General features: G+C 42.2%; 1 protein-coding gene across 1 annotated transcript in view; it reads right to left on the reverse strand.

Annotated features, from left to right (window-relative positions):
- PHF20 (PHD finger protein 20) overlaps positions 1-20,736 on the reverse strand; it is a 176,092-nt gene that overhangs the window by 78,263 nt on the left and 77,093 nt on the right. Inside the window, exons 5-9 of the mRNA XM_058432861.1 lie at positions 14,053-14,132; positions 9,035-9,422; positions 2,945-3,058; positions 1,210-1,389; positions 518-697 (exon numbers count right to left, since the gene is read on the reverse strand). Of these exons, the coding sequence (XP_058288844.1) occupies positions 518-697; positions 1,210-1,389; positions 2,945-3,058; positions 9,035-9,422; positions 14,053-14,132 (942 nt within the window). The remainder of the gene's footprint in view (positions 1-517; positions 698-1,209; positions 1,390-2,944; positions 3,059-9,034; positions 9,423-14,052; positions 14,133-20,736) is intronic.

Here is a 20,736-nt window from a genome sequence, read left to right on the forward strand (position 1 = left end):
TTTAGTAGAGACGGGGTTTCACCGTGGTCTCGATCTCCTGACCTTGTGATCCAACCGCCTCGGCCTCCCAAAGTGCTGGGATTACAGGTGTGAGCCACCGTGCCCGGCCGAAATTTATAACTTTAAATGCTCATATTAGGAAGAAAGATCTTTTCACCAGCTAATGAAAAAAAAGGAAGAAAGATCTAAAATCAATTAGGTAAAGTGCTAGAAAAAGTTGAAAGAAGAAAGCAAGATCAAAACAGAAATCACTTATATTTTAAAAAATAAACAATAGAGAAAATTGAAGTAAAAAGTTAGTTCTTTGAAAACAAAATAGATAAAGCCCTAGTCATACTAAGAGAGGAAACACAAATTATCAAAATCAGAAGTGAAAGGAGCATAACATTAAAATGATAAGGGAATATTAATAAAAGGTGAAAAACATCAACAGAAAAGTCTTTTTTTTTTTTTTAGTTCATAAAGCATAAGCAAAAGTGTATATAAAAACAGGATTAATTTAACTCTAAATATGAACCTTCCACAGTCGAAATCTCTTGTAATTCCACAAGGGGAGAAGTCGGTTCCGTTTTCATCGTGTTTTCTCCCATTGATGGGCAGTTCAACTCCAAGCCTGCAGCCCTGGATCCATCCCCAAAGGAGTGGCAAGTCAGTGCAGATGAGACCTGGCCAGCTTCCAAAGTAGACTTCAACTGACCTAGAAGAAAAAAAGAAAGTTTGGGGGAAATATACATGTATGTAATTCTGAAACCAAAAGTCCTACAACAGTCTAAGAAAGCCAGGGACTTTTTAGAGGAAGGAATTAATCTAAAATAAAAGTATACATTCAGAGGTTCCAGTACATACAGGCTGGCTTGTGAGCTTCTCAAAGAAAGAGGTTAAAGTGAAAGGAGAAATTGCTAGAAGTATAAACACAAAGGCACGAATGAGATGGCAGCAGAGACAGAGAAGCAGGGCTCTTCGAACAGTGTACCTCCAGGCCAACATTGAACGGTAGATAAGCAAAACCAACCACAAATGCGTCCAAAAAGTATGTCTATTGAATAAATCATAGTGAAGAGCAATACATTATAAAAACACTGCAGCACATTCAATAGTTTGATTTCAAGACAATTTAATACTTGTGGAAGGCAGAACATAATGATTTAGATTGATTCTCACTAAATAGGCACCAGGTTGGCAAGACAATTCCTGAACAGACTGACTCACCTTCTTCAGATTCCTTGGTACTAGACAACGTGTCTTGCAAAGGATCCGTATCAACCAAATCGGATACAACCAAGTCAGGATCTAGGATCTCATGGGTCCCATTAGTGGACAGCCTGGAGGAACGTCTCCTCGATAAGTCTTTGTCAGTGTTTTCCGAGTAGTTTTTTGACTTTTCCTGGGCTATTAAACCATTAAGAGAGTTGTAGTCAAGAGACCAACAAAAAGAAATAACTGTGCTACTACAGATTTCAGGGCTGGATGTCTCTAAAAGGACTTTACAGAGAGACTACTGGAATGTTAGAGTAGCGATAAAAGGAAATACCCTTTACTAGTTTACAGTTTTAAGTAAGGGCAAAGCGTCCCTGCCAGGATAGAATTTCACCTCTTTAAGGATTCATGGTCTGAAAACATGTGCTAGGTCATGTCCCAATCTTGACAACTATGTTCTATTTTGGGGCTTCCCAAATGTGCTAACTTCCAAAGTCGACTTAATAAGGTTTATAAGAGCCTTACTTAGAGCTATCACAAATCCTTTTTGGAGCCAACAAGATACTTTTTTATTTTAAATTTATTTAAACATTTGAGCCAACTCACTCCAGAGGGTATTTTTTTAAATCAATAAATAGTATTTTATTTTGTATTTTTATTTTTTATAGGACAGAGTCTCACTCTGTCACCCAGGTTGGAGGGCAGTGGCACAGTCTTGGCTCACTGCAACCTCCGCCTCCCAAGTTCAAACAATTCTCCTGCCTCAGCCTCCCAAGTAGCTGGGATTACAGGCACCCGCCACCACACCTGGCTAATTTTTTTTTTTTTTTTTTTTTTTGAGACAAAGTCTCACTCTGTCGCCCAGGCTGGAGTGCAGCGGTGCGATCTCGGCTCACTGCTGGCTCTACCTCCCGGGTTCACGCCATTCTCCTGCCTCAACCTCCTGAATAGCTGGGACTACAGGCACCTGCCACAACGCCTGGCTAACTTTTTTTTTTTTTTTTTTTGAGACAAAGTCTCGCTCTGTCGCCCAGGCTGGAGTGCAGTGGTGAGATCTCGGCTCACTGCTGGCTCTGCCTCCTGGGTTCACGCCATTCTCCTGCCTCAGCCTCCTGTATAGCTGGGACTACAGGCACCTGCCACAACGCCTGGCTAATTTTTTATATTTTTAGTAGAGACGGGGTTTCAGTGTGTTAGCCAAGATGGTCTCAATCTCCTGACCTCATGATCCGCCCACCTCGGCCTCCCAAAGTGCTGGGGTTACAGGCGTGAGCTACAGCGCCTGGCCACACCCGGCTAATTTTTGTATTTTTAATAAAGAGGGTTTCACCATGTTGGCCAGGCTGGTCTCAAACTCCTGACCTCAGATGATCCACCCACCTCAGCCTCCCAAACTGGGATTACAGGCATGAGCCACTGCGCCAGGCCAATAAGTAGTATTTTTAAAGTTTCACTCTGCATATGAAACCCATCCCTTCCTAAGCCATTAAATTTCCAGTGGCATCCAAATCAAATGTGATTTATGGATATGGAGATGATACCACAGAACCCAACATTAGTACAGTTTGGGATTTATTTTTCTTCTAGCAAAAACTCTTTCTGATCCAACTGCATCCAACTCACATTACCTCATGTGACCAGAGACAAACATTAGAGCCTATAGGGAATAGGGGACAGGATGAATATAGAGGAGGTTGACCCAAACAATGTCAAATTCTAGCCACACATAAACAAACTGGAGACTCACATGAATTTTTGTCAAGCCGAGGACGTTTTAATGGGACTTCACATCCTTTTGATATTTTCCTTCTTCTCAGTTCCAATGTTATTGGTTGCAAAGTTTGAGAGTTTGAATCCACAGCTGCCATGTTTATAAAACCACACAAAAAAAGATACATAATTTCTTAGTGTCTGTCATTTTTATATATAAATAAAACATATATATATGCAGAAATCACTGGGCGTCAAAAGGGCATTCTTACTTAAGATAAAAGAAAAAAAGTAAAATGAGTGAGAAATTACTTCCTTACAGGAGATGGTGATACCTTGCCAATTGACCTCCTGAATCTTTTCTATGATCCAGCTCCAGTTTTCAACCTCTACTTGCTACATTAATTATCTTAGCACTGGGCCTAGTTTTGAGGGTACAAGAAAAATGTCCAAGAGTATTTGTGGATTTTTTTTTTTTTTTGAGACGGAGTCTCGCTCTGTCACCCAAGCTGGAGTGCAGTGCCGCGATCTCTGCTCACTGCAACCTCCGCCTCCCAGGTGCAAACGATTCTCCTGCCTCAGCCTCCGGAGTAGGTGGGATTACAGTCACCTGACACCACACCCGGCTAATTTCTGTAATTTTAGTAGAGTCACAGTTTCCCCATGTTGGTCAGGCTGGTCTCGAATTCCTGACCTCAAGTGATCCAGCTGCCTCATCCTCCCAAAGTTCTGGGATTACAGGCATGAGCCACGAGACCCGGCCGAGAATTTGTATTTTCTTAAACAAAATCCTAAAAAAATTCTTGGGAGACTATGCTAGTTAACAGTCAATGTTCCAGGCAAGGCTGCTGGTCCCCAGCAAACCCAGCTCTGACATAATTTAGCAGTACAGATGCTAAGCCTTTGAAGAGTACTTACTACTTAGTTTTTTGTTTGTTTGCTTGCTTGCTTGCTTGCTTGTTTTTTTGAGATGAAGTCTGGGTCTGTTGCCCAGGCTGGAGTGCAGTGGCGCAATCTCGGCTCACTGCTACCTCTGCCTCCTGGGTTCAAGCGATTCTCCTGCCTCAGCCTTCCCTGTAGCTGGGATTACAGGCACCTGCCACACCTGGCAAAAAAATTTTTATTTTTTGTATTTTTAATAGAGATGGGGTTTCACCATGTTGGCCAGGCTGGTCTTGAACTCCTGACCTCAAGTGATCTGCCCGCATCAGCCTCCCAAAGTGCTGAGATTACAGGTGTAAGCCACCTGCCCAGCATAGTACTTACTATTAATATGTTTTTGAGATGGAGTTTTGCTCTCGTTGCCCAGGCTGAACTGCAATGGTACGATCTCAGCTCACCACAACCTCTGCCTCCCGGGTTCAAGTGATTCTCCTGCCTCAGCCTCCCAAGTAGCTGGGATTACAGGCATGCGCCACCATGCCTGGCTGATTTTGTATTTTTAGTAGAGACAGGGTTTCTCCATGTTGGTCAGGCTGGTCTCGAACTCCTGACCTCAGGTGATCCGCCTGCCTTGGCCTCTCAAAGTGCTGGGATTACAGGCGTGAGCCACCATGCCCGGCACTTACTATTTAGTTTTAAACCTACCACCTAAGAAGCTCTCCCCAAATCAGAAAAGATGAGAATCAAAAAGGCAGGCAGAAGAAAGAAACTGGGAAGTTGGGCAGGAAGGCAGAGCTAAGGGGTCTCAGGAAGGGTGAAAGGAGGAGAGAAAACAGGAAGGAGGAAAGGAAGAGGGAGGAAGAGAAGTAAATGGGAGGAAAAGAGGAAGGGAAAGGAGAAAGATGAGAAGAGGGGAAGAGGGACAGAACTTCAGGTTGGTTGAATGGCTCAACAAGACACAGGCCTGAAGTATGAGGAAGCAAACCAGAGAAGATCGTTGAACTCCGAGGCTCTTTCTGTGTTCCAGCTTCCCAACGTGCCGATATTATTTTGTTCCAACTGGCAGAACTTGGAAATCCCACACATTCCAAGTTAAACATAAATACAAACAGGCTGGGCGTGGTGGCTCACGCCTGTAATCCCAGCACTTTGGGAGGCAGAGGCAGGCAGATCACCTGAGCTCAGGAGTTCAAGACCAGCCTAGCCAACATGGTGAAACCATGTCTCTACTAAACATACAAAAAATTAGCCAGGCATGGTGGCACATGCCTGTAGTCCCAGCTACTCAGGAGGCTGAGGTACAAGAATCGCTTGAACCTGGGAGGCAGTGGTTACAATGAGCCGAGATCATGCCACTGCACTCCAGCCTGGGAGACAGAGTAAGACTCCATCTCAAAAAAATAAAAATAAAAAAATATATAAACAATCCTCGCTAAATAGCTCAAATCCTGTTCCCACTCAAGTCTATACAATCTAGGGTGCTCAAGGAAGGCTCTACAAATCAATGAACTTATTCCAAGTAATGTTTTAAGGGGATGTGAACAATATATGGGATACTTGGCAAGTCTTCTTCCCTTCGATACCATATATAAATAGGAGCTGACTATACAGAACTTGAGTGTTTCCCAAACTCTTCTTACAGTATAAGTCAGCTGGGAAGCTTATTAACAATTCATATTCCCAGATTCCCATCCAGACAGTCTGACTGGAAAGGAATCTGTTTTTACAAATGCCTTGGGCAAGGATTAACCATAAACTTGGAAAACATCCTTTCTATATTAAATTTATCCTACTCATTATGAAATCCTACACTTATAAAAATATAAAAACCGAAGTCCTTGTTCTTATCTCAATGGAGTCATGTGGCTTCAAAGGAGCAGTCTGCTTGTTGGGGTACAACTGCTCCTGTACATACTTTCTGGAGGGTATAAGCTAGGGCATGAAGAGCTAAAGGAGAATCAGTTTCAAAACACTCAGTTCTCATACATACTCTTTCCTAAACTGAGCTAAGGACATGTCAGATTTCTGCCTAAGGACATGTCAGATTTCTGCCAGTTTACATTTTCCACCTCTCCTTGTATAATAACTGCCTTTAACTGCCCTTCTCCCACTTTACATAAAAGGGCCTGCCTTTCACTCATCCCACATCTTAACATGGTGCTCAGCCTGGAGGTTTAAAACTTCCAGATTTTCTCAACTGGGGTTCCTCATCTGAACAGAAATATATTTTCTCTGTTTTCCTAAGGGTGGTATACAGCTAGTACCATTCTCAATGCACTAAGGTCAATCCATTACAGATCAAGGATGCCTTGGGTATTGTGGCTTCTCTCCCAGAACTCAGTTGAGAAAGCCAGTGAACATAAAGCCAGTGCTGTCCAACAGAAATATACTAAGAGTGCAAGCCACATGTTTATATTTTTTTATTTTATTTTTATTTTATTTTATTTTATTTTATTTTATTTTATTTTATTTTTTGAGATGGAGTCTCGCTCCGTCATCCAGGCTGGAGTGCAGTGGTGCGATATCGGCTCACTGTAACCTCTGCCTCCTGGGTTCAAGAGACTCTCCTGCCTCAGCCTCCCAAGTAGGTGGGATTACAGGCACATGCCACCACGCTTATCTAATTTTTGTGTTTTTAGTAGAGATGGGGTTTCACCATGTTGGCCAGGCTGGTCCCAAACTCCTGACCTCTGGTGACCCACCCACCTTGGTCTCCCAGAATGCTGGGATTACAGGCATGAACCATCATGCCCGGCCAATTTTTGTATTTTTAGTGGAGATGGGATTTCACCATGTTGGCCAGCCTGGTCTCAAATTCCTGAGCCACCACGCCTGGCCAATTTTGAATTTTTTACTCATCACATAAGAGGGTTTGGTTTTTAAGTGCCAGGCATGGTGGCTCATGCCTGTAATCTCAGCACTTTCAGAGGCCAAGGCAGGATTGCTTGCTTGAGGCCGGGAGATCGAGACAAACCTGGGCAACATAGTGTCTCTACAAAAAATAAATAAGCCGGGCATGGTGGCATGTGCCTGTAGTCCCCGCTGCTCAGGAGGCTGAGATAGGAGCATCACTTGAGCCTAGGAGGTGGAGAATGGAGTGAGCCACAATCACACCACTGCACTCCAGCCTAGGTAACAGAGTGAGACCCTGTCAAAAAAAAAAAAAACACAATTTAAAAAGTTTACTATTTTATTTAATCCAATACCCTTTTAATTTTTTTTTTTTTTTTTTCTAAACTGGGCTCAGCAACCTTCCTGCCTCAGCCTCTGGAATCGCTGGGACTACAAGCACGTGCCACCACTCTCAGCCAATTTTTTCATTTTTTGTAGAGATGAGGTCTCACTACGTTGCCAAGGCTGATCTCGAACTCCTGGACTCAAGTGATCCTCCCTCATCAGCCTCCCAAAGTGCTGGCATGATTACAGGGATGAGGCACTGCACCCAGCCTCTAAAAACATTTCAACATGGAATCAATTTTTTTGTTTGTTTTGTTGCCCAAGCTGGAGTGCAGTGGCCCGATCTCAGCTCACTGCAACCTCCGCCTCCTGGGTTTCAAGCAATTATCTTGCCTCAGCCTCCTGAGTAGCTGGGATTACAGGCACCCACCACCAAGCCTGGCTAATTTTTCTTTATATTTTTTCAGTAGAGATGGGGTTTCACCATGTTGGCCAGGCTGGTCTCAAACTCCTGACCTCAAGTAATCCACCCGCCTGGACCTCCCAAACCACTGGGATTACAGGCCCGGGCGTAATCAATATGTTAAAATTGAGGTGTGTTACATTCTTTTTTTGTACTAAGTATTTGAAATCTAGCATTTACTTATACTTACAGCACATCTCAATTCAGACTAGTTACATTTCAAGTAGTCAATAGCCCCATGCGGCTAGTGGCTACCATACTAGACAACAGAGGTCTAGGCCCTATTTAGGCCTAGGGACAATTGCAGCACCCTCAGCTCTTGAGGACAAAACCCAGTTACAAGCACTATAGGGGAAGATCCCTTATTTCATATAGAGACAAATCAACCTATTACATAATTTCCTATCTTACAATGAGTACTAATACACTTACGTGAAGTCAGTTAAATTTTTTTCCACAGAAATTAAGTCTGATAGTCTGATTTGATAAGGAAGACTGGCTTTGCATTCTCTACATCGTTAGGGAATAATGAAAAGGCTTGCTCTGTAGTTCCACAGTTTTGATGAAAATGTGTGTGTGTGTGTGTGTGTGTGTGTGTTTTGAGATGGGGTGTCACTACATTGCCCAGGCTGGTTTGGAATTCTTGGGCTCAAGCAATCCTTTCACCTCAGCCTCCTGAGTAGCTGGGACAACAAACATGTACCAACGCACTCAGCCTTCATGTTTTGTATTTTAAATATATCCACTGCAACTATTTAAACTTGTGAGAAAAAGATAAATACTGCTTTAAAACGTGCTAGGGGATTCACAGTTTTTCAACTGAACACATAAAGAATGCACAATCAAGAATGTCTGAAGGTCACTGCACATATTAATCAATGGCAGCCTCAGTCTAGAGAACCAGGAGGGCCTCTTCATGCCACTGAATTGATTTGGAGAACGAGTGTTTGGCTTAGGAAGAAATCAGGGCTTGCTTCATTCTTGGTTATTCTAGAAGAATTCCAAATTTTAAGTTTTTTAATAACTGCATTCTTCCCTAATCCTATATCCTCTAACCTTGACCCTTATCAATTAGCCATCTCAGCTTTTTATTTAGACTGTGAAAATTTCTAATCAATAATCACTCTCCAAGGAGTTCAATTTCAAAATGCACCCATGCTTTTCTAGTTCCAATGGTCCTTTGTCCCCATCTCCTTCAGAAGCCCATACCTTTTTACTATTTCTTTTCTTTCATGTCTGTCTCATTAAAACTCTATTTCCTGATTCTAGGTTCTATTAAGCTGACTTAAACTGAGATCATTTGAAAAAGCATAAGCAAAAGGCCTTGGTTTATCAGGTTTTATCATATAAGCTGAATTATCCAGTCAACAGTTAACCACTACTTTAGGAAGCTCAGTTATGAACATGCTTCCCAACTTAGATTCACTTGGATATGTACCTCACTTAAATTCAGCTTCATGAACACAACTTGTTTCCAGATCATAAGACAATTCAAAATCAGTCACAAAAACAAAGGATTGAAGTGCACAAGTTACAGAGAACCACAAAGGGCCACAGAAGAATACTCTGGCATTGCCCACTGCAGAGCCCACATGAAAAACTCACCAGTAGGAGCTATGGAAGGGGGTCTGCCTCGTTTTCTTTTGGGTTCCCTCAAGTTTTCTTGTGGACTCTTCACAATGTCATTTTCAGGTTTCTTATCCACTTGGGCATCTCCAGAATACTCCCTGTCATTTTCGGAAATGTTTTCCTTGTCTTCCTTCTCGTTCTTGGGAAGACTTTTCTCTGACACTTTCCCCTTTTCAGAACAGATTAACTTTCCTTCTTTATCAGGCTGCTTGGGTCGCTTTTCTGTCTTTAAGGGTTTATCTTCTTTGTCTTTCTTCACATTCACTGTGGCTTTTCTCTGTTCTTTAAACTTCTCTCGTTTATCAGGAGATGATGAAAGAGTTTTGTGATCTGCTTCTTTAGGCCTAGCATTACCCACAATATTCTAAAATGAGCAAAATAGTGATGAAACACTTCGTGATTACTTGCAAATACAAAATTAGGAGTTTCTTACAAACTTATGAAGACAAACAAATAAATTAAAACAAGACATATGCCAGGTCACATATACAAAGCACCACTGATAACAGCCACCTGTACTAAGAGTTGAGAACCAATCCTTAAACTTAAAACAATTCAATTATTCCGGAGACAGTGCAATCTCCCTTATTATGACAAGTCACTAGAAAATAAAATTCTGGGTTTTTGTTTGTTTTTGTTTCTGAGACATAGTCTCTCTCTGTTGCCCAGGCTGGAGTGCAGTGGCACAATCATGGCTCATGCAGCCTCGACCTCCCAGGCCCAAGTGATCCTCCCATCTCAGCCTTCTGAGTAGCTGGGACCACAGGCATGCTTCACCATGCCCAGCTAAGTTTTTTATTGTTATTTTTTGTAGCAATAGGGTCTCCCTATGTTGCCTAGGCTGGTCTCAAACTCCTGAGCTCAAGCAATCCTCCTGCCTCAGCCTCCTAAAGTATTGGGATTATAGGCATGAGCCACCATGCCCGGCCTTAAAATTCTGGAAAGCAATCTTTCTGGCAAAGGTGTTCAAAGAAAATGCCTTCATGCTCTGTCCTTATCCCCAGCATGACTATACTAACCCAGAGCTTTTCAGAGGCCTGGTTCAGTTTGCCAGCATATGCTGATGTCTTGTGTACAGAAAAACAAAAACTGATAACTGGAAGCTGAACAGGAAAACTATAAAGATTATCCAACCCAGAACCAGGGTCTCTGCTTCCTCTACCAGGTAAAGGCTGTGCTCAGTTCAACAAGCCACCTACCATGTTCCTGAGCTACTTGGAGTTTTTGTCTATTGGTAGGAAATACTGCTTCTTAGTTACGTTCTCCCTAAATTACAGTCTTTAAAATTCACACTAAAAATTGAGGGTCCTCTATTGTGACTGTTTCATAATAAGGCCAGGTCTGAAAGCTCTAGAGATTCCAAAACTATAATTATTTGTGTACGTATCTCTCTTCTAGGACCTCAAAAGAGCAGAGACCACCATACTATGTTCATATGGGATCCCCAGCACCTAGCACACACTAGGCACACAGGTTTTCACTGGAAGCAGGAAGGAGTACCTAAATATTCAACAAATAAAAGCTTAATTTGTTCTACAGGGAAAAATAATAAACAAGGAAATATTTTTTCAAGTCCCCCAAATTATTCTGAAAGCAGCCAGGTTTGAGAACAGGCATTCTCGGTAACGGCCAGCAGAAATATAAACTGAAATTGCCCTTCTTGTTGGGAGTTCAGGGAGGAGATGGCAATTTTAGTCAAAACTAAAAAGGTTATACCTTTGAACTAGAATAAATTCCTAGAAATAAAATTAGCTAAAATAATAATCAGACTTGTGTACCTGGATTTACAAATATCCTAAATGACCATTTGGGAATTGGTTACACAAAGTACAGCTACATATATATTACAGAATACTACATAGCTGTTAAAAATTATATTCTCAGAATATTAAGGAACTTGGGGAAATGTTAGTTAAAAGAAAAGAGCAGTACTATATTAATGTATCACAACTCCAATTTTGAAAAGAAATAGATACACACACGTATGTTTAATAAAAAACATAGAAAGATGTATACATCAAATTGTTAAGCCAAGTTATACACCAAAACATTAAGAACAATTATATCTGTTTGATGGAATTATAGTTTTTATTTTCTTTGTGCTTTGTACTTATATATTTTTCTACAGTAAACATGTATTATAACTTCAAAAACATAAGTGTTACTAATATAGAGACTATCAAAACATTTATAAGGCAGTGCAGTCCTACAGAAAAAAAAAAAAAAAAAAACTCAATCTATTCCAATAGTATATGAAAAACCTTTGAAATTGCCCATGACAGATAACTCTAGCCAAACCACTGTACCCTCTTGGAAAAGAAGCCAAGTCCAGCAGCCATGGGCCTGTGCTTAAGGGCCTACCGGGCTAAGGTCAGACACTCAGAGGCCACTGGGAAATGAGAAATGAAGCACGGCACCCAGAAATCCTCACTGGTAAGGCATCCACCTCCAAGCCAAAGCACTATGAGTGCTATTCATCAATTTACTGAGTAACGCGGAGTAAACAGATGAACAATTGTTATCTGGAGCCCTGGACTTCCACTTGGGAAGGTTCTGGATATAATCTGCCAATTCTGGACAAGTTTATAATTCTGTCCTCTATATTAACTCGTTCCACAAACCTAACACAAAAATTGCCAAATTTAAGGCCAAAATAATGTTTTAGAGTACTGCATGGCTCCTTACATGCCTGAGAGACAAGTGATCAAAGAAAAAGCATCATCAGGGCCAAAGCTTTATGTAATAATTTTGTTAATTTTCTGAAGAGGAAAACCAGCAAAAAGCAAAAACATTCTTGAGGTTACCACTAAAGGTATCACATATCAAAATCCTTTGAAGTGGCTGGGCATGGTGGCTCGTGCCCTGTAATCTCAGCACTTTGGGAGGCCAAGGTAGGCAGATCACCCAAGGTCAGAAGTTCAAGACCAGCCTGGCCAACACGGTGAAACCCCCGTCTCTATTAAAAATACAAAAATTAGCTGGGCATGGTGGTGCATGCCTGTAGTCCCAGCTACTCGGGAGGCTGAGGAAGGAGAATTGCTTGAACCCGGGAGGTGGAGTTTACAGTGAGCCTAGATTGCATCACTGTACTCCAGCCTAGGCTACAGAGTGAGACTCCATCTCAAAAAAAAAAAAAAAAAAAAAATTTCTTAGAAACTTACGAATAGGCTGGACATGGTGGCTCACACCTGTAATCCCAGCACTTTGGGAGTCCAAGGTGGGCGGATCACTTGAGGTCAGGAGTTCAGGACCAGCCTGGCCAACATGGTGAAACCCCATCTACTAGCAATACAAAAATTAGCCAGGCATGGTGGCACATGCCTGTAATCCCAGCAAATCGGGAGGCCGAGGTGAGAATCACTTTAACTTGGGAGGTGGAGTTTGCACTGAGCAGAGAGATCAGGCCACTGCACTTCAGTCTGGGTGACAGAGAGAGACTCGGTCTCAAAAAAAACACAACTTACAAATATATATACAGAAGAATTCATTAAAAATCTCTGATAAGTGGAATCATTTCATCATCACAAAGATACAACAGAGGGCCAGGCGCAGTGACTCAAGCCTGTAATCCTAGCATTTTGGGAGGCCAAAGCGGGCAGACTGCCTGAGCTCAGGAGTTTGAGACCAGCCTGAACAATGTGGTGAAACCCTGTCTCTACCAAAATACAAAAAATGAGCCGGGCGTGGTGGCATGCGCCTAGTCTCAGCTATTTGGGAGGCTGAGGCAGGAGAATCACTTGAACTGGGGAGGCGGGGAAGTTGCAATGGGCCAAGATTGCGCCACTGCACACCAGCCCAGGCGACAGAACAAGACTCTGTCTCCAAAAAAGAAAAAAAACCAAAAACCAAAGACACAACAGGTTATAGTATCACCAAATATTGTCAAATCAACTACCATCCAAGCAGATGAGTAACCAGTTATGATGCCTCAGTGATAAAATATTTTACTAAATTGCTAAATTAGCTGTCTCAACAGCTGAAATTAGTAATAATTAGGATTTTTAAAAACACCAATATCCAAATTATTTTCCCCTCAACTATTAAAACATAAACACGAAAAAGACAAAAGGGGAAAAATCATGAAGAAAGTAGGCAACACTTCTAGATGGCCCATATCTATACAAACCATATTTCCAGTATCAAAACTGAGGCCCCATGCTCAGGCAAGTACATGCATGGTAACTGGAATAACAGGATACCAAATTCACAAACCAGGCACATCTAGCACAAGTGGCTGCCAAATCTGTGCCAAATGATAGCTCTGTAAACCACCAAGTAATGGTCCTAAGCTAAAAGACAGAGCTAGATGGAGAGAAAACATACTGGAGGTCTCCTCAAGCAATTCAACAAGTTCCCTATGACGACTAACAGCTCTTGTGGGGTGCAGGGCACAGAGAGAAGAAAAGAATAACCACTGTTGAAAAAAGATGAGAACAGAATATAGGCAATGGTATCCAAGTATCTGGCACTTTTGAAAAAAAGTCTCTGTTAAAAGGAAACAGTGGCCAGACACAGTGGCTCACATCTGTAATCCCAGCACCTTGGGAGGCCTAGGCAGGTGGGTCACCTGAGGTCAAGAGCTCGAGACCAGCCTGATCAATATGGTGAAACCTCGTCTCTACTAAAAATACAAAAAAATTAGCCAGGTGTGGTGGCGTGCGCCTATAATCCCAGCAACTCAGAAGGCTGAGACAGGAGAATTGCTTGAACCCAGGAGGCGGAGGTTGCAGTGAGCCGAGATCGCACCATTGTACTCCAGCCTGGGCAACAGAGTGGGACTCTGTCTCTAAATAAACAAATAAATAAATAGGAAACAGCAAAGAGACAAATATTTACAACTTCTGAAAATTTGTGTATTATTTTCTGGTGAAATTGTGTCAGATGGAGGAAATAAACACTTGCCATCATAAACAAATGTAATGTCTTTATTTGAGGAAACAAAACTATAATGTTAGCATTATTCATAACACAAAGCACAAAACCGCATTTCTCACCTGATCTTTGGAAAAAGCTTTGACATGAATATGTTTGACAGTCTGAACTACTCCATCATAAAATTTCACAGTGTAAGTACCTAAAATTCAAGAAGATATCAATGATTTTAACTCACAATTTCATGAAAGTGGTAACTTTTCAAAGTATAAACACAAGGGATCTCCAACCACATAATAAGCTTATAGGAGTTTAAAACTGTTTAAGAATCATATTCAGTCTTACTTATGTCCAAGATACCAGTGTGCTTGTCTTCACTTCTTAGTTAAGATTACACAGTTTTCTACCTACATAAATTGAAATTCATCAAAAAAAAACTCATTTTTAGATGCTTCATTAAAATAAATTTTATTTTATTCTAAATAAATATAAATATAAATTCAATTTATAAACTGAATTTAAGTGAAGAACAAAGAGCAGTAAAACAATTAAGAATGTGAATAAAATGCAGACTTATTTATTCCTTGGTGAATTTTTCACTTTTATAATTTAATCTTTACGTTCCGGGATCGGGGGCAGTAATAGCTCTCAAGTTTTAAAAGGAACATCATGGCTCACACCTGTAATCCCAGCACTTTGGGAGGCCGAGGCAGGTGGATCACAAGGTCAGGAGTTCAAGACCAGCCTGGCCAACACAGTGAAACCCGTCTCTACTAAAAATACAAAAAATTAGCCGCGCTTGGTGGCAGGTGCCTGTAACCCCAGCTACTCGGGAGGCTGAGGCAGGAGAATCACTTGAACCAGGGAGGCAGACGTTGCAGTGAGCCGAGATCCTGCCATTGCACTCCAGGCTGGGCAACAGAGCAAGACTCTGTCTCCAAAAAAAAGAAAAAAAAAAAAAGGAACATCATTCTGCTAAAGGTATTGTATTTCAAGAGATGTGTTCTATTTCCACATCTCAGAATCCATTTGAATTATCTTCATGATACAATGTTTTAAAATAGAGACTTGGCCAAAACACAAAATGTTTGCTGCTACATTGTTAGTTTTTTTCTGCTACATTGTTAGTTTTTTTCTGCTACACTGTTAGTTTTTTCCCATTAGAAAAAAATCATTCAATAAAGATCCATCCCTGCTAAAAACCTTAAGCTGGAAACCCAGATAATCTTATCTTCCCAAATAAGGTGTCCAACTACAGAAGTTCTCATTAGTTGTACCCAAACAACACTTCCAAATTTTGCATCTTAGAGCCAATTCATGCCCCACCCATTTTTGCCCCAAGGATTTAAAATAATCACAATTAATCTTGTAAGATTCAGTAAACCATTGGTAATCACGTAATGGTTTCCACTAGTAAACAGGTTTTTCTCTTTTTAGAACCAATTCCCCCACCCCCTGCAAAAAACCCTGAGGTCTGGGAGCTGAAGAATGCAACAATGAAGTTAAGACCTGGTTTTCTCCTTCTGATACATTCTCTTCCCACACCCCTCCACCGCCAGTCCTCAGCAGGGCCTAGTCAATGGCTAATCACGGGTACCAAATGAAGTCCAAAAGTATTCAACCTCCAACACAATCTGACCCCAATAATTTTCCAAACCTTATTTCTCATTACCACCATCCAATACCCACCAACTCAAAGTGACAAGCTACCCACTGAAACTGCCAGCGACACTTCTAACTCCACATCTGTATTAAAGTGTTTTCCTTCTGGGAATGTGCCACTCACTGATCTTTAAGTGCCCAGCTCAAATACCCACAACAGTTCTGTAAAAGCGTCCAGGCTTTTCAGCTACTAATGATTACCCCCGATCTGAACTTCTTAGGCTCATTTGGCACCAGCCTACAGAGCTTCAAACTTAGGTCTACCTTCATATAAGTACAGATCGCAACTCAAAAGCAGGCTCTTCAAGGCCAGAGACCACATCTTATACCACTTTCTTCCACACACAGTACCTGCCTCAGAGTAAACCAGTGCTTCTCAAAGTGTGGTCCCACAGCAGCAGCATGAGCAACTCCTGGGAACTCATTAGAAATGCAAGTTACCGGCTGGGCGCGGTGGCTCACGCTTGTAATCCCAGCACTTTGGGAGGCCGAGGCGGGCGGATCACGAGGTCAGGAGATCGAGACCACGGTGAAACCCTGTCTCTACTAAAAATATAAAAAAAAAAATCAGCCGGGCGTGGTGGCGGGCGCCTGTAGTCCCAGCTACTCAGAGAGAATGGCGTGAACCCGGGAGGCGGAGCTTGCAGTGAGCCGAGATCGCGCCACTGCACTCCAGCCTGGGCGGCAGAGCGAGACTCCGCCTCAAAAAAAAAAAAAAAAAAGAAATGCAAGTTACCAGTCCCACCTCAGATACACTGAATCAGCAACTGGGAACAGGGCACAGGAATGTGCGTTTTTAACAACTCCTCCAGGTGATTCTGATGTACACCAAAGTCCAAGAACCACTGCCATAGACAATTAGTAATTATCTACTGACCTTTATTCCTGGTAATTACAAAATAAAGGTGATTATTTGTCACAGGTGTCACCAATACATGACGAAACTAGCTAGCAAGACATAGACAAATTTTGATGTTCTCACTTATTTGTAAGAGCTAAAAATTAAAACAATTGAACTCATGGAGATAGTAGAGGGAGGGTTACCAGAGGCTAGGAAGGGTAGTAGGCAGGGGTGGGGGAAAGTGTCGATGGTTAAGGGGTACAAAAAAGTTAGAAAGAATGAATAAGACCTAGTATTTGCTAGCACAACAGGGTGACTATAGTCAAAAATAATGGTACATTTTAAAATAACTTGGCCACGTGTGGTGGCTCATGCCTGTAATCCCAGCACTTTGGGAGGCCGAGGCGGGTGGATCACTTGAGGTCAGGAGTTCAAGACCTGTCTAGCCAACATGATGAAACCCTTTCTCTACTAAAAATACAAAAATTAGCCAGGCGTGGTGGCACACACGAGTAATGCCAGCTACTCGGGAGGCTGAGGCAGGAGAATCGCCTGAATCCAGGAAGTGGAGGTTGCAGTGAGCCAAATCACACCACTGCACTCCAGACTGGGCGACAGTGAAACTCTGCCTAAAAAAAATAAAAAATAAAAATAAAATAACTATATAATTGGATTGTTTTTAACAAAGGATAAATGCTTGGCGTGATATATACCCCCATTTACCCTGATGTGATTATTACACATTGCACACCTGTATCAAGATATCTCGTGTAACTCATAAATACACCCACTTATGTACCCACAAAAATTAAAAAATTTTTAAAAATTAAAAATATTTAAAAAAAGAAACTGGCTAGCAAACAAGATATAAGCATACATAGTTATGCCTGGTTGGGTTAAAACATCAGCAATTAGATGATAACAGCAATTAGATGAACAGGCTATGATAAAAGGATAAGAGCATAAAAGGATAAAAGCATAAACAATTATCTACACAGGCAGCTCAGCAATGACTTATAAGTACTTACAACAAAGGTCTGGGTTCCTGTTTCTCCCTGCCTATATTGTGAGGGTGTTGACAAGCAAAGCAGTTATGATAAACAATGCTATGGAATTCTAAACAGACCCTTCTTAAGCAACCATGGTCCAACATTGGCAAGTCTGGGGATGGAGATGGGGTGATGGGAGTTTTAAGACTCCAGTTATCTTGATATCTTAAATATTATGTGTGCCAACAAGCCACACAAGACTCTATTTTCAACTATTTTATCAACAAAGTTAGTTCAGCATCAGTTATATCAAAATGAAAACTGTCGTTTTTACAGGCATTTCCAACATCCAAAAGTCAATATTGAGTAATGTTACCTAACAGTCCAACATTTTCAGCTACTTGGAGTTAATTTTGAAGCTTACTCCTGATGGCAGATTCCAGAAGGAGGACTTACATAAAAGGAACCTGAGTCCCATGATTAAGTCTGAGACAGCTATCTTTGGAATCCAAGCCTGTCTACTGACCTCCAACCAATTTTTTCCCACCACCCCACACTGCCTATTGCTCAAGCTCCTCAGCCTAATTCCAAACCACAGACCCATTTCAGAGTGCTGAAATGACCCAAACTATGGCCAAAGGTGCTAAGGGATGACCGTCCTTAGATATATCTCAGTCTTTGATCCTTTTAACTTCCAAAGGACTACAAAGGATCATCTTGAAACTTTCCCCTTTAATCAAGCTAAACACAGACTAACTTGGGCTTCAATAAATCAGAGAGAATAATGGACAACAGAGAGGCCCAAATTTTACTCTGATGGTTTCATGTATATTACTAAAAGATTGTCTTCACATGGAATCCTCCCGTAGGTGGCTAATAATAGAGTTCTCCTGTGGCCACAAACACTACCTAACAAACAACATGTAAATGAACGAACTCAAAAGAAGTGTATCCTGTTCCATCTCCTCTAATGTGACAGAAGGGCTACCTGCCTCAGACTCCCTTAAGGAGTTTTTGTCCCTAGACTTTAAGATGAAACAAAGATTCCTGGTCTTGCCCCTCTGAGGGTTAAGGACTCAGCATCGCAGACAATCTTATAGCAGTCAGTAATACTAAATGGGTTCTAAGAACAAAACTAGCGATGCATAACAAGCTCACATTCTCTAGGACCAAAGACATAGGGATAATACATCGGTGATTTTGGATTGGACAGATTTCTGTTGCTCATGAAATCTACCACAGCTAATATTCCAGGGCCTCTTTTTTTCGTAGAAACAGGGTCTTCATTGGCCAGGCATAGCGGCTCATGCCTGTAATCCCAGCACTTTGGGAGGTCGAGGCGGGCGGATCACTTGAGGTCAGGAGTTCAAGACCAGTCTGGCTAACGTGGTGAAACCCCGTCTCTACAAAAATACAAAAATTAGCCGGGCATGATGGTGGGTGCTTGTAATCCCAGCTACTCGGGAGGCTGAGGCAGGAGAATCACTTGAACCTGGGAGGCAGAGGTTGTAGTGAGATGAGATTGCGCCACTGCACTCCAGCCTGGGCAACAGAGCAAGACTCCGTCTCAAAAAAAAAAAAAAAGAAACAGGGTCTTCGTCACCCATCCTGGAGTGCAGTGGTAAGAACCTAGCTCACTGCAGCCTCAAACTCCTGGGCTCAAGCAATCCTACTGTTTCTGCCTCACAAGTGGCTGGGACTACAGGCATGCATCAACATGTCCAGCCAATTTTTTGTTTTTTAATTTTTTGTAGAGATAGCAGGGCATGGGGGTCTATGTTACCCAGGCTGGTCTCAAACTCCCAGCCTCAAAGAATCCTGCCTCCTCGACTTCCAAAAGCACTGGAATTATAGATGTGAGCTATCCTGCCCAGCGTCCAGGGCTTCTTTTCTATCTCATTCACTCTTCGGAAGTCAGATTATTCCAGAATGCCACAGATGGAAAACGGAGGGTTTTCAAACACGTTTTCTCAGGCTGGTCTGAAAGTAGTGAGTTATCTCAGTTGATTGTTCACAGTTAGTTACAGATCGAACTTCTTGTTCTACTCTTTCCTTTCCTCTCACAACTGCTTTCAACTAGTCTTTTCTTTTTCTTTCTTTTTTTTTTCTTTCTTTTTTTTTTTTGAGATGAGTCTTGCTCTGTTGCCCAGGCTGGAGTGCAGTGGCTCGATCTTGGCTCACTGCAACCTCCGCCTCCTGGGTTCAAGTGATTCTCCTGCCTCAGCCTCCCGAGTAGCTGGGATTACAGGTGCACGCCACCACACCTGGCTACTTTTTGTATTTTTAGTAGAGATGGGTTTCACCGTGTTGGACAGGCTGGTCTTGAACTCCTGATCTCAGGTGATCCACCTGCCTTGACCTCCCAAAGAGCTGGGATTACAGGCGTCAGCCACCGCGTCTGGACTGGCCCTTTTTAAAAAAAAAAAAAAAAAGATTAGGTTGGGCACGGTGGCTCACACCTGTAATTCCAACACTTTCGGAGGCCGAGGCAGGTGGATCATGAGGTCAGGAGTTCAAGACCAGCCTAACCAACACGGTGAAACCCTATCTCTACTAAAAATACAAAAACTAGCCAGGCGTGGTGGCACACACCAGTAATCCCAGCTACACGGGAGGCTGCGGCAGGAGAATCACTTGAACCCAGGAGGCGGAGGTTGCAGTGAGCTGAGATCAAGCCACTGCACTCCAGCCTGGGTGACAGTGGGAGACTCCATCTCAAAAAAAAAAAAAAAAGCTTTCTTGAAGTCCTTAGGCTTTCACAGATTGAGGGGTGGGGATGTGCATATGTTTGCGGGCACGCCTTCCCCTCCCTCTAAGTATTTTCTTCTTAGCAATTTTACATTTTGGGTTTAGGTTCTGTGGCCAATACAACACTCATCTATTCCCACTCCCTCTTTGACTTCTAACTGCTCAAAAGAGTCCAGAGCAAAGGCAGCGAACTGCCCATAATCACTGAGCAGGAACTGGGACCAGACCCTGTCTCCCAACCATGGTTCTCAAGACAACACCGGCTCCAGAAAGTGCAGACCACTACATACACTCTCGCATTCTATCAGTGAACACCTGGACCTAATTGACAACACCTGCCCTCTTAGGAAACCCCTGCTCCAAAGAGGCAGCTAGTACTGTGGGAACGACAGTTTAGGGACTCTGTAGAACCACAGACCTCCATGCAGATCTCAGCTCTACCATCCAAGCGCTTTATAACCTCAAGCAGTTTCCCCCTGTGAGTTTAGTTCCTCATCTGCAAAATAAGAATGGGGGCAATAACCTTTCCATGTTTGTGTAAAGACTAAATACGATAAGATATGGAA

The sequence above is a fragment of the Hylobates moloch genome, unplaced genomic scaffold (genome assembly GCF_009828535.3).
Source record: "Hylobates moloch isolate HMO894 unplaced genomic scaffold, HMol_V3 SCAFFOLD_21, whole genome shotgun sequence".
Lineage (NCBI taxonomy): Eukaryota > Metazoa > Chordata > Mammalia > Primates > Hylobatidae > Hylobates > Hylobates moloch.